A 13,700-nucleotide genomic window follows, 5' to 3' on the forward strand; every position below is an offset into this window, starting at 1 on the left:
ATATACAGGGTGGTTGGTAACTGGTGGTACAATGAAAATTTTTTTTAAATTTTTTTTTTAATTTTTTTTCAAATCTACAGTGAGATCCGTTATAACGAGAGATGATAAAGTGCACGCGTACCGAGCGAAAATTCAAAGTCGATTTTCTCGAAAACAAAGCCTCAAACGAGAAATTTTTATTCTATATTTTCGACTTCTTTTTTCGCGTAGAATCACCCCCTTTCCGCTTGTACCACCAATTACCAACCACCCTGTATATGTAATAACGTAAATTGTTAGGGTAAATCAGACGATCGATTCTGGAAAATCGAGATTATTTTGGGAATAATCAAATTAAATACAACAACAGTTAATAACAAATCTACTACAAATATTATCTGGGAAATCGAGAATCGATTTTTTAAGCTCTATATTACCGTTCTTCTCTCGTGAACTATTCTATTCAACAAGTAGCCACTGATAAAGCAGAACAAAAGTAAAAAATATCGGTTGGCGGGTAGTTTGAATTCATAAACAGTTTTAAATTCGTACGAAGCATTGTTTAAGTTTTACCATTACACGATATGCAAATCAAAAGACAAATGTGATTATTCTATCATCAAAGTTTGCGCGTTCTGTAACGATGTTCTGCTTCTGGTGGTTGATGCGAATAGAATTTTTATGCCCAGTGGAATAATTGTAATTGTTAAAAGTTGAATAATCGTATCAAGAATTGCGAATAAATTTCCACAATGGGTAAAGTTTAGTAAGCAGTAAGACGGATTTGCCAGTGTTCTCGCGATATCCATTTGAAATGCATTTAGATGCATTTTAAGTCGCTCTTTGCATTGTTAATGTTACAATTCATTCGCGAGACCGCGTTCAAAACGAGAAACTTGCTAAAGAATTCGATTTAACTTCGCTACGCGCTTATTTTTCTGATTACTCTAATTGATGCCTTTGGTAAAGAGAAATACTCATTCGCGAAGAAACGTTCGCAATGTTACGACGTACCACGAAGTTCGCAGAATTGTACGTGTTGAAATATATGTAATTTTGTGCGGTATACCGGATCAGCCGCGAGGTAGTAATACACATATATGCTTGAGTATGTACGTCAGTATGTGTGTGAGCATGTGTGTGACATATGCGTGCGCAGCGTGTCGTAGAACAAAAGAATGTCGCTGTTCGGTACGCATGGTAAAAAGTGAGACTGGAAGAGTGCTGAAACCCGTGTAATAGGTATCTGTGAACATCTTGTAAATCATATATTAAATAAATACAAAACTATTTTATTATCATCTCTACATGTAATGACAGTGTTTCTACATAATTATTTCGGCCATTACGATCCACAATTCTCAACAAATGAAAAGCGGCTGTGTTGTCACGACCGGCACACTTCAAATCCGATGGACTGGTGACGGAGATAAAAATGTGGCGGCACTCGACGACAGTGTATATCGCTGAAGTGCCTAATGAGCCATCGATATCCCAACGGTCCTTCCGCCGAATGTTCTAGAAGAAGGCGTGCGTAGCAACGGTCGCGGACGTCTAACAAACGCGTGGTTAGTGGGGATATTGAGGGGTAACAAAAAAAAAAGAAGCAGATCCGATCGAGAGTCAAATTGTAAGAGCTGCAGTCTTGAAAAGTCACGACTGGAGTTTAGAAGCAAATCGTAATTAGTGTAAATCAAGTATTTAAAAATAATTTTTTTTATATTTTATTTTTCTTTTCTTTTCATGACACTGTCATGGCTCTGTGAATGCCTGGAAAGTATATAAGGTGGAACCGAAAAAAGTATTCTACAAGAGTAGATCTATTATCCAAAGTGTTCTAATTTTTTTCTACTGTACGTAATACACTCAAATATAGGTGTCTCTATTGTGTCTATAAAAGCTTTCCTAGGTTTCATTTGCTTTCAAAGTAATTTCTCTTTGCAAGCGATACATCGAGGTGAGAACTTCTTCTTCTTTGTCATTTCTTCAAACAATGCTGCAGGTCTTAGTCTAATTAGAACGTTCGCCTGGTCGACCTTTCGAGCGTTTCCGAATCGAATACGAAAGAAATGACCTTTCGAATAACTTTTAATTACAAGAAATAGAAAGAAGTCACTGAGACTGTAGCACGCTCTTACAATTTTCCTTCTAACTAACACACGCAACGCACCCAAACCGGTGTCATGTAAAGTTGGTACTTGGATTGTAGTAAGAAGGCTGAGTCGTAACCCAACTACTAATTTTCCTTTATAAAACTTTATTATAAATGTTAACACTTACAAAATAATATCGAACCGGAGAAAAGGGGTTGTATGAGTACAGCAACTAGAAGAAGAACAAGAACTGGGTGAAGTCTCGGTTTATATACGTTTTGGTTTTAGGATGTTGAGGGGCTAGGTGTATGTTACGATGTGGAAAAGTATCTGAAGGTTGGTGGTCCATATCCTATCTCTGATGTGGACTAAGGTGCGTCACAGCCTTGGTGTATGCTATGATGATAAGGTGGTGATGTGTCCAAAAGTGTCCGAAGGTTGGCGGTCGATGTCTTATCACTGATGTAGGTTGAGATGTGATTGATGTCACACCGGCTGGCAGCGGAAACGGTCGACACATCAAGCATAAAAAGAAGATTAAAAAGGAAACACCCAACAGATCTCACAAAGGACATAACCTAACAAACAAACACTCACCTCACTAAAGAAATAAAATAATCAAATGCGAAGATGGTATCCCACTGGGGGTAGCCATCCACATGTTATTTAACAATTAAGTTAGACAAATTTACCAAATGTCCAGCTGGATAAATTGTAAAGTACAAATTAAATAATAAAAAAAAAACTAACACACTCAAAATGCAAAAAGGTGCGTTTGTCGCAATGGAATAAACACGTGGTATAGTGTTATACTATATTATACTATATTATTATACTATACTGTAGCTACAGTTGTACTGGATGAGCTCATGGAACGCCTTAAAATAAGCGGAAGTGGCTAGTGTTGCACGCGTTTTCGTCGACCGCATTTGTTCGAACACGTTCAATTAGTTTGACTTGTTCGTTCGATCTATTACGATCGAGGATACGTGGCCTGGATATTTCGGACGAATGATGATTTTCTGCCGAAAGTTTCTCTAGTTTCGTCTAAAATTTCTACATGGAATATAAGAAAAGTGTTAGAGGGTTTATTCATACCATACTATTGGATTCATCTGATCGACTGTAAATACTGAAACGAATTATCGACCATAGTCTTCGCTTAAATCTTTTGAAGAAAACATTTTATTTTCGTCTTGTAATTTACCATTTCTTGGTAAGGTTTTTAATAAACGATTATTTGCAAAAGAAAGTGGTAAGAATCTTTAAATTCATGTTCATTTCCTACCATTATCGAAATTGGACTAAACAGCGTACTAGGCTAAATGCATATTCGGATGAATAAACTCGTCGTTGAAACGATCAAATCAATTCGACTTTTTCGTTCGATTTGTTGCGATGAAGGACACACATATTTTATACACAAGGTGTACAAGGAGATAGGTGTAACACATTTAACGCATAAGATATATAAAAATTGTTTTATATAAAAATGATTACATATGAAAATTATTAAATTTATACGTGCACATTGCATTTGTTTACATAATAATTTTACAGGTCCGGTTCGATGAAGTTTTGTGAAAAAGACTTACAGAAAAATCGACCTTGAATTTTACACTTTGTCTCATTCTACGTTGTTGTTATTTGATTTCATCGTGTTGGAGCAAAGATGTAAAAAGAATCATGTAAAAAAATTTGGTCCCTCTACTACCTAAACATTCCAGTATTCAGATGTTCTGTTAGTTGTACAATATTTCTTGCTTGTATTCATTGCTATTACACAGCCTTCCTACAATTTCATATCTTCCTTATTAATTTAATACGAAATTCATATTGTACGCACCAACATCTCGTATATAATGGCATCAAAGACGAAACGTATTTTATTAAGCGTCGAGAGGAAACAAGAGATGGTTTAAAAAATTGAGAAAAAAGTGTAGAAGGAATTTCGTAAAAGATATCGAAGGAATATTATAGAATAAAAATGAAATAAAAATATATTAGATATAACCAGAAAAACTAAACTAAAAACATGCAGCTGAAAGCTCTTCAGGTATTTCAAGAAGTAGAAAAAAGTTTCAGTGGAATTGAAGACATATTTAAACTATGTTGTATAATAGCGATATTTGTAAATTAGCTTTAAAGAAACGTCGATGTTTAAATGTACTAATATATTATGTGGAAAAAATTTAAAATTCGAGTATCGTCAGCCATATTAGTAATTATGCAAAGAGGCAGTCTTCGACTGCAATGACCTTGACCTTCGGATATATTGCAAGGAAAAGATACTAGGTAACAATCGTTTTTTCTGACTAATATGTTTCCTAAAAATATTGTGAAGATACGTTTAACGAAGTTTCACCCTTGATTTTCCATTATTTCTAGTTTCTTCCTAAGCAACTGCCTTTAAAGTCTTCACATTCCATATCATAACATCAAATACGTTAATTCTTTTATAGTAATTAAATAATCCTTATCACTTTCATTTTATCGCACAACAAAAACAAAATTTCTATCATTCTGAACTAATAAAGACTCCTGAAATACGTTAGAAATGCTTCCACGAAATGCTATTTAAGAAATGCTCGTAGAAAAAGATTTGAAATATAAAAGAAAAAGAAAAAACTTTGATACACTTTTCATTTCAACTTTCTACCTTTGCTTTTCTGTTTCCTGGATATGTAAGTCGAGTAGAAGTATCTAGCATAGAAGTAAGAAGCGGCGATGTAATAGATGGCACCAATTGCTGTACTTTGATACGTAATATAACAGTTAAGCTTATGGACATCTCGCTGATTATAAGCGATAATAGTTAGAATGTAACCAGTCACCATTTGTAGTATTTGCATCGCACGGCACGTGATAATAAGATATAGTGGTACTTTGTACTCCATTGATTCCAAAGCATAATAAGAATACATACAAAAATTAATAAAGTACTCCATTACGCTGAACCATCTCATGGCTGCTGTAGTCTCCGTGTATGTGAAATAGAAGTAAATAATAATAGATAAATGACGGTAGACATGTAGAAATGTCATTTCTTGTTTTTGTAACACGACGAACATCGTATCGAACATTTGTACAAATTTCAATATGACAAGTGCCAGTGACCAAAAGCCAGAAACAGGATTTTGGAAATAGTTACTGAAAATAAAATAATTCTCTTCTTATTATACATAATGAATAAACATATTTGAAATATCGGCTCGGTTCTTGATTATCGCGTGTAAATTAAAGTAACGTATTATAATGAAACAATAAGAATTGTACTATTTTGATTTGGAAAATTACTATACGATGTAGGTACACTGTATAAATCGATATGCTGCAAATTGGTGAGTATAATTGATTATGCCAATTAATAAGATAAAGCTCATTTGAGAAACAAGTTTATAGAACTATTTTGATAATAGTACTATGAACATGTGTTAGAAATGTATTCCTTGTTTGACTAGCGCTTTTCACATATCAATGTTCTCTAAATACCGAGCATAAGAAACTGTCTCATATAATAATGTTTCGTTAATAATTATTTTTCAAATCGTCATTCATCTGGAAATATATTAAAAGGTAAAATATGAAAGTGGCATTACCTAGGTAAGCAAATACTATGGTAAAAGCTACGATGGAGCAATGCAAAGAACAGTTCCGGTGCTGTTCTACTAAATCCGATAATGGAGAGCAGTGCCATCAATCCATACCATAATGCACGTGGACGTTTCAAATTGAACTTTGGATTTTCTAACATGTAAGACATCCCGACAATAACTACGGTGACGTAAAAGATAACGTAGCAGAGGCAGTACACTATATTGTCCAATAACCAGTCTTGAGTGTGTAGATAGGAGTAGTTTTTTTCGAAGTCGAAAACATATAAGTACTCAGGTGCAATGGAATCCATAAAATCTTCTTCATACATTGTGAAATATCCTTTTTATATCCACTGGCCTTAAAAAAATGAAAGAAAATACGTAGTCTTCCCGTCATGTTGTCAATTGACTAAAACGTAAGAACAATCGTTAACATTCTCTTTTAGAAATATGTAAACTAAAAATATTTCATAAATAATACGTTCAAAATGATGTAAAATATTCCGAGCAAAGTAATAAGATAATACAAACAAAATAATAAATTAATTATTTTTATATATAGTATTTAACTAAATTTTCACACAAAATATTATCGTAAATTGTTTACCAGTTAGCTATTGCGGCTTCTTTGGAAACTTTGAAAAGCGTGTAATCGTAAAATGTGACGCAGAAAGTAAGCGATGACGAATATACTCGTCAAACACAGAATATGTTACATGGCTGTTGTAATATAGAATTAAGTTGCAATAAAATGACCATTTTATTTTTTTATTTTATTACTGACAGGGCTCATCATAACAGAAAATATTGCCATTTCTCCATGACGAGTATACGCGTCAAAAACAGCTAACTGGTTAATATTATTAGAAACTCAACGTGGTACAAACAGCAGCGGTGAGTAGAGCACGTCATGCAGTGGCGACTGTGAGAATTAGGTTGAGTAGATGGACGAAATAAGTAGACGCAAGTTGTTGATATTGCACGTGCACTTACTGACATCCTGACGAGCCGTGGCTCATTGATTTATACCTCTGCGTGTTCTTCTGCCATTGGTTCCTTTGTATTTTTGGAAACACGCAGAAGTCTAAACCGTTTGGGTGGTTAGAAGACAAAAAGTCAACGGTTGACGTGAAAATGTAAACGATTACCATCCACCGTTTCTCGCTTTGATAAGTCGATGACCTGTCGATGAAGTATGACGGTCCGAAGTTTGCCGATCCGGCCGGCGCACAGGCGCCAGCAGTGCCGAAAATTACCGAACGAGACCGTTGACTTTTAAGTGTTAGAAAAACAGACGCGGCGAGCTAATCGGCCGGGAAATAAGAAACGAGGCAAAAACTACGGTCCGCGTCTTATTGCCAAAAAATTCTAAAAGTAAAACTTTTGTGCGTATCTTGTTCTTAGCATGATTGAAAGCTATTATTTCTTATTTTGAAACCTATTAGAAAATAATATTTGAAATATTAGGTTACTCCAAAAGCTTCTTTCCTTTATAAGGAAATAATAGATGCACAATGTTTCTTGTTTTATACTATTTTATTGAATTATGTATGATCCATTTTGTTCTATTACATTGAAATATAACTATTGTATTGAATTATGTGTTTTGTAGTAGTAGAACAAAATGGATCATACGTAATTGAATAAAACAATATGAAACAAAAAATGTTGTCTATTATACATATATCTTACTACTTTGTTCTGAATATTTTACATCTCTTTTAACATATTATTTATTAAATATTCAATTTTACGTATTTTTAAAAGAAAATGTTAACAATTGGTCAGTGGATATAAAAAATGATATTTGTTGAAAATGACAACGTGAGTTCGTGCTCGCCATCTATATGCAGATGCGTTAGTTACAAGAAAAAATAACTAGAAGATAGTTGTAGATACAATTGATAGGTTTAAGATGTTCTTTTGTTTTTATCCCTAGTCCATGTAAGAAAGTACAATAAAGGTTAGTTGACTCAGAACGGTGTGATAGATTTATCCAAAGAATAAAATAATAGCTAATATGATCCTATCTCTGAAGACAGAAATAACAACAATATTTCACGACGAATAAAGAGGATATTATTATCTATATCTAAATTTTTATTCCGTCAATTATTTCTTTATGAAACGAAAGAAACTTTTGCGACAACCTAATGTATTTCTTACTGTTTAGAAAATAAAGATTAAGAAATTTTTGTTAAAGGAAGTATCGAAACATTTTCATCCAGTTTTTTAAGAAAATTCGTCAACATAACGTATACAATACCTTCTTACAGTTATACGATATAAGCACATTTATTGTACTTTTGCAATGATACTTTGCTCTTATGAGCATCGTTGTTGAACAATATCCGTAAATCTTCCAAGTTTGTTTCATAAGATACATCAATTAGATCGCCACATTTTTGTTGTAATGCGATCGTTATCGCTCAGAAATTTGAAATACTCCTATTACAGTAGCATTTGAATTTTCTGAATATTTTTTCTTGGTACGTTCGAGGGTTTCCTGTTGAACACAACAGGAAGATAAAAATTTTAAAATGTTACATCAGCTCAGTCAAAGCTGAAGCTTTTTACAAGTCAGATGGAAAGTTCGCGTTTATTTGAGCACAAATATTTACGTCATCATACTGCATTATCTAGATCAACTTCGTGTAATTAAAAGAAATACATTAATTCATTTCTTCTGTATAATGTAGCCAAAATGCAGAGAAGTCATTTGTCTGTTTTAAAGCTTATAACGAATTGTTGGGCATCGAGCAGATCAGTACAAACTAATGATTTAATTAAATCTATAATTTACCTTCAGCCGGAGTGTTTTGAAAAAACCAGGAAGTTAGGTTACCTTAATCATTTATTTACGTAGATGGCATTGGCCTTGTCCAAGATAAAGATAATAATATAATATATCATAATTTTAGACCTATACATAATAAGAAATTGATATATAGTAGTAATCAACGTATTCTAAACAATTTTGTACATTTATTATATTTGATTCGCATATGGACAGGGTTGATGACATCGATGATACATTGAGAACAACATAGGTAGATATTGATGATTAAAGGATATTAATCCTGGAAGAAACGTCATAATGGGATTCTGTTCACACTTCAGTACGGTTCACTGCAGGCTCACTCTCATTGTGTTTAACATTGTTATGTACATATTTTGATATATCTTACAAGGAAAGGTCACAGTCGTTGGGTCATCGATTTTGATAAAATTCTTCCTGACGAGTCTAGGACAAAAATAAGTCGACCTGCATTTCACACTTTTTGTCAGTATTCATTATTTAGGAAGATATTGTTACAAAATAAATACAATCAGTCCATATCGTAGAAACAATAGGTCTCAAGCAAGTTTCGAGGAAAATATACTCTGGTGGATCGATAACAAAACTTATGACAAAAAGAAAATAGTAATTGTCATACTACATTTACTGCAATATAAGTTGTTACAAATGAAATTCCATATGCATTTGTGTAAAATAACGATCCTAATATTGGTAAGATATAGGTGAGATATTGGTGAGATTAGGTTAGGTTAGATTCCTTGGAGGTTGGTAACCTAACTTTTGAATCACGATCGTCCTACGCCTCGAACAAAATAAATACTACTCAGGACCATCCCCTCTGCAACGTATTCAATAAAAAATTCAATAAAATCGAAAATGAGACCTTCTTTCGCGCACAATTAGCCGAATATTTTGCGTCGTCGTGTTAAAAGAAAAAAATAACGATGAAAGCGACGGCGAATGTGTGCCCTCTTTTTTTTCAAAGGGGTTATGACATCAAGGGATTTAGGTGGCCCGAGGCACGAGCAGAATGTAATTCAACCCAGCCCAAGATGTTAACAAATTTATTTGATTCAGCAGTAGAAAAGATACGGGATCCATAAATAATTTTTGAAATGTCACGGTTAAGTTATATCGTGTGTTGGGTCTGCAATGGAATGCAGGGGAGGAAAGTGTGCAAAGAGGATGTGGAGGCAGGATTTAGGTGCGGAACATGATAGGAAATGACAAATGGAAGGAGAATATGAATAGCTTATTAGGGGACAGAGATTTGGGTGTGGAACACGATAGGAAATGACAAATGGTAGGAGAATATGAATAGCGTGTTAGAAGGCAGATTAGTGAGAGAGTTATGTGTCTATCGTAGGACGTTGGACATTTGAGCGCTTGGCAAAAGAATTGAATTGCAATAAAAAATAGAGAAACATTGTTACCACAGGCTAGCTGTATATAATGAAAGGTAGAAAGTAACGTTAATTCTGAAGTAAAAAATTGATATTAATCACCATTTATCATCTATATACTTCAATTACAGGTTAAAACAATTACAATACCAAATTTTCACAGAAAATTAACTTGTTTTTCTACAAATTTATATCATTTCCTAGTCCCTACAATATCATTATTATCATATCATTTATTAATCGTTAAAGAATATTATGAACAAAATTTCACTTCATGCACATTGTGTTTCAACACAATGTCATTCTCCTCTAACAACACCATTGTGATGTTATTTTTTGTTATCACAATCTGCAACTTTTCAATGTTTTTCATGATGCTGAATAATAATAAAACATGTAATTTCATTTGTGTGACTCTATCAATTACTGAAATAACAAAAATACATTGACCTAGAGCCTCACCCATGACAGCATAAACGTGCCTCTTATGACGATAGCTTTTAACATATCGAACGCCAAGGTAGAACGCCCATATTTCTATTCTTGGTTTCTCTCGAAAATCCATTAGATTCCTCGGAATCTAAATTTTCCAAAATATTTAAATATAGATCATTTTATTTCATTTTTTTTCTTCTTCATTTGCATCCGTGAGTTACACAAAACTCACGAGATGTCCAGTCCATATAACCGGTGTCTGCACCACAACTGCAGTTAACCAACGTTTTTTGCATCGTCAGCGTCGGCTCACATTTCAAAGATACCTCGAATCACCATCGTCGCATTACAACCTGTTGCCATGGACATCAGCGACACGTGAAAAAACTATGCTTTTACATAGTATACGTAAACCATACGACGTATAAACAGCAGTTTCTTTGAAATTGCCTATCTGCCGTTACCTCCTATACAATGTACGGAGAGAACAGGGGACGCCATAATTGACCTTGTGGAGAGTGAAACAAAATTCAGTCGAAAGGTTTGTATCGTCAGACTAACACGTATGAGCTTTGCTTTCTGTCTAAGCATGAAAAAATCAGTTTATATTATTTTCAAGATTCTTCTACGTTTTATCGTGGCGAAAGGATCCACTAGTCTTGAGAAAGAATTAAGCAATCTTCAGCAAATGTTCGATAAATATGTGCACTTACATTATACGGTTCATGGATGTCAGGCGTATCCAACTCGCAGATCGTGGGGTTCGTAGACCAGAGTTGGACTTACACTCAACTCACACGGTGCGAGTTAAATGTAACTCGCGTGGCGTTCAATGTGTTAACACATTTTTCTCTTTCTTTTAGTTTAGTCGCTTTACTTATGCGCGAGACAGATGATTGTTGTGTTCGGTGATTACCTCTTCGTAATTACCTCGTATTGTAGTGAAACGATTTACAGATACGCTGAAACGATCGGCAATTATTGGATCTGATGGTACAGTCGAAGCGAATGGTCAGAAAATAATTGTAATCCCGATTTCTGTAACTGCATGAGACAATCAAGAAATAAATAAATAAATTCATATAATCCATAAGTGCACGAAATAGAGCGAGATAATATGATAAAGACTCTAATAATTAAGAAATAATGATGATGGATTCAATGCAAATTTCTCAAATAGTGTATCATAATTGTACAATAATAGACAAAATGGGTGAAAAGTGCCGGCAATTGACAGTAGCATCTACGCTAAAATGTGCGGTCATCAAAGTGTTAAGGATTAAAGCAAATAATAGTAAATACAATAAAGACGATAATAACAGAAATGCCAGGATTTGTTAAAACAGCGATTGAGAAATACAGTAAATATGGAATAAACAAAATTTAATTCTATTGCGAGTTTATATTTTAATATTTTAAGACTTTTCAGATTTGCGTCACCTGCTTACGTCGAAAAAAAATTGGCTGCAATATGATACATTAACACCCACGCCTACGTCATACTTTACGTATACTTGTGTATACTTTACGATACGTTATATACTTCATGTAAAACAAGCCTCGACTCTCGCTAGGAAAAATCGTCCGAAAATTAAATCGTGTCTAGTCGCGAAAAATCAACATGGAAGATCAACAAAGCCCGCCTTCTTGCGAAACAGACGGAAATGAGTAGAGCGTCTTCATCTCTGTCTGAGATATTCACAGCGTGTCACGCATGCGTAGAACGAGAACCTTCTTGCCTCGCATGTCGATTTCTCACTAGTCACGACTCAATTTCCAGATGGTTTTCCCTAGGATTCAGTATATGGACTATCGCGAGCTGTTTATGTGATACTGCTCATACCTGTTGGTTCGTATGATACACAGTTGGAAAACTTATGAGTAGAGCACGGGTGGTCACAGCTATAGCAAATGTCCCACCCAGGAAATATGTATAGATTAGATTACATAACATAAAACCTAATTTAATCTGGTAACGTAATTCTATACACAACGATACTACAGCAATTTTGTAGTAACGTCAATCGACGCGAAAACCGACGATATTTATCAACTCGAAGCATCTAACACACAGCGAAGCATGTATGATCGACAATTGTTTGTCACAACAAACGTAATTTTCAGTCGCGTGCGGCACGATCTTTCTCGAATTTCAGTGGCGAGATTGCGTTAAAAGTTTACAACTCGTGCCTAGAAAAGTATCGAAAGGTATCAATTCACGGCTAAATACACGTAATGACAAATATACTTCAGTGAAATAAACTTTTTGCGAGAAGAATACGTTTTCTAACCGTATCGTAAACTAACCTATATTTTCTAAATGGAACGTTTGTGGTAGCCGTGATTACCCTTGTTTAACCTTCTCACTCGTAAGGTCTAAGTTAGAAAAATTTACCAAATGTCCAGCTAGACAAATTGTAAAGTATAAATTAAATAATAAAAAAAAAAACTCGTAAGGTTTCCAACGGTGTAACTTACGCAATGTTAGGGAAGGTTGGGGCAGATCGAGGGAATTAAAGGAGAAGATTTCTTAGGTAATGTCGAAAGTAGTATACTTAGTGGACCAGTGACGTTCTGATTTATACTGCAGGCAAATGAAAGTGGGAGACAACATTGTCGAAGCGACGCGGAGAAACGTAAGACGAAATTCATATTCCGCGACACAAGCGACTAACTGTAGAGTGGCAGTGGTATAATGCGACATTATATCGCCAAAAGAGGATCATCTGGTAACCCTGATCATACGACCTAATAGGCGTAGATCTACGTACTATATATTGGGTTGGTAACTAAGTATATGCGGATTAGGTGGTATTAACAAAATCCATTCATATAGTACATATCCATATAGTACTGCCAAAAAACTAACTGCAAATTAAAATTAAAAGATTTTCTATAAGTATTAGGCGCATTTGTACCGATACTATGAAAAGCCATGCTTCAATTTCCCTATGTCTCCCTTCCAAATATTGCGCCCGCGTCAGACGTACGTGTCCTAAGGTATTTATAGCTTATAGATATGTCTTAAAAGTAAAATATACTGACACTCAAAAGTTATATTACGTATAGCTGAGATTCTCCCTCTAGAAAGAAATTCCTTGGCTGTCTGTATTTTCTACGCGCAATAATAAACGATTCAGAAACTGGTATCGATAGTATCTTGGCACTGATAATGGCGTAACTTAAAAAATATCAAATTTGGTGGATGGAAAGGCTATATTATGTTACTATTTTTATTATGTAAAACGGTATATTTATAGTTCCATTAGTTTTGCATCAGACGGCAAAATTATTGTTCATGGCGATGGATTCTACACGAAGGATTCTTTAAAAATTTTAAAAGGCCTTTCCTCTGAAATTTACGTTTTTTTTAATTGTGCCACTATCAATGCCA

General features: G+C 34.4%; 1 protein-coding gene across 1 annotated transcript; it reads right to left on the bottom strand.

Moving 5' to 3' along the window:
- Window positions 1-4,714: 4,714 nt before the first annotated feature.
- Window positions 4,715-6,561, bottom strand: LOC117235981 (elongation of very long chain fatty acids protein 6-like). Its single transcript, XM_033498529.1, has 2 exons — window positions 5,672-6,561; window positions 4,715-5,222 (listed from the first exon to the last, which is right to left on the bottom strand). The coding sequence occupies exons 1-2, from the start codon at window positions 5,995-5,997 to the stop codon at window positions 4,715-4,717; spliced, it is 834 nt and encodes a 277-aa protein (XP_033354420.1). The 5' UTR covers window positions 5,998-6,561.
- Between the last annotated feature and the right edge of the window lie 7,139 nt (window positions 6,562-13,700).

The sequence above is a fragment of the Bombus vosnesenskii genome, unplaced genomic scaffold (assembly GCF_011952255.1).
Source record: "Bombus vosnesenskii isolate JDL3184/JDL3185 unplaced genomic scaffold, Bvos_JDL3184-5_v1.1 scf7180000013336, whole genome shotgun sequence".
NCBI lineage: Eukaryota > Metazoa > Arthropoda > Insecta > Hymenoptera > Apidae > Bombus > Bombus vosnesenskii.

Coding starts and splice junctions, on each gene's coding strand:
- LOC117235981 (XM_033498529.1), bottom strand. CDS start 5,997: ATGTATGAAGAAGATTTTATGGATTCCATTGCACCTGAGTACTTATAT. Junction 5,223..5,671: donor CATAGTATTTGCTTACCTAG/GTAATGCCACTT, acceptor TTTTATTTTCAG/TAACTATTTCCAAAATCCTG.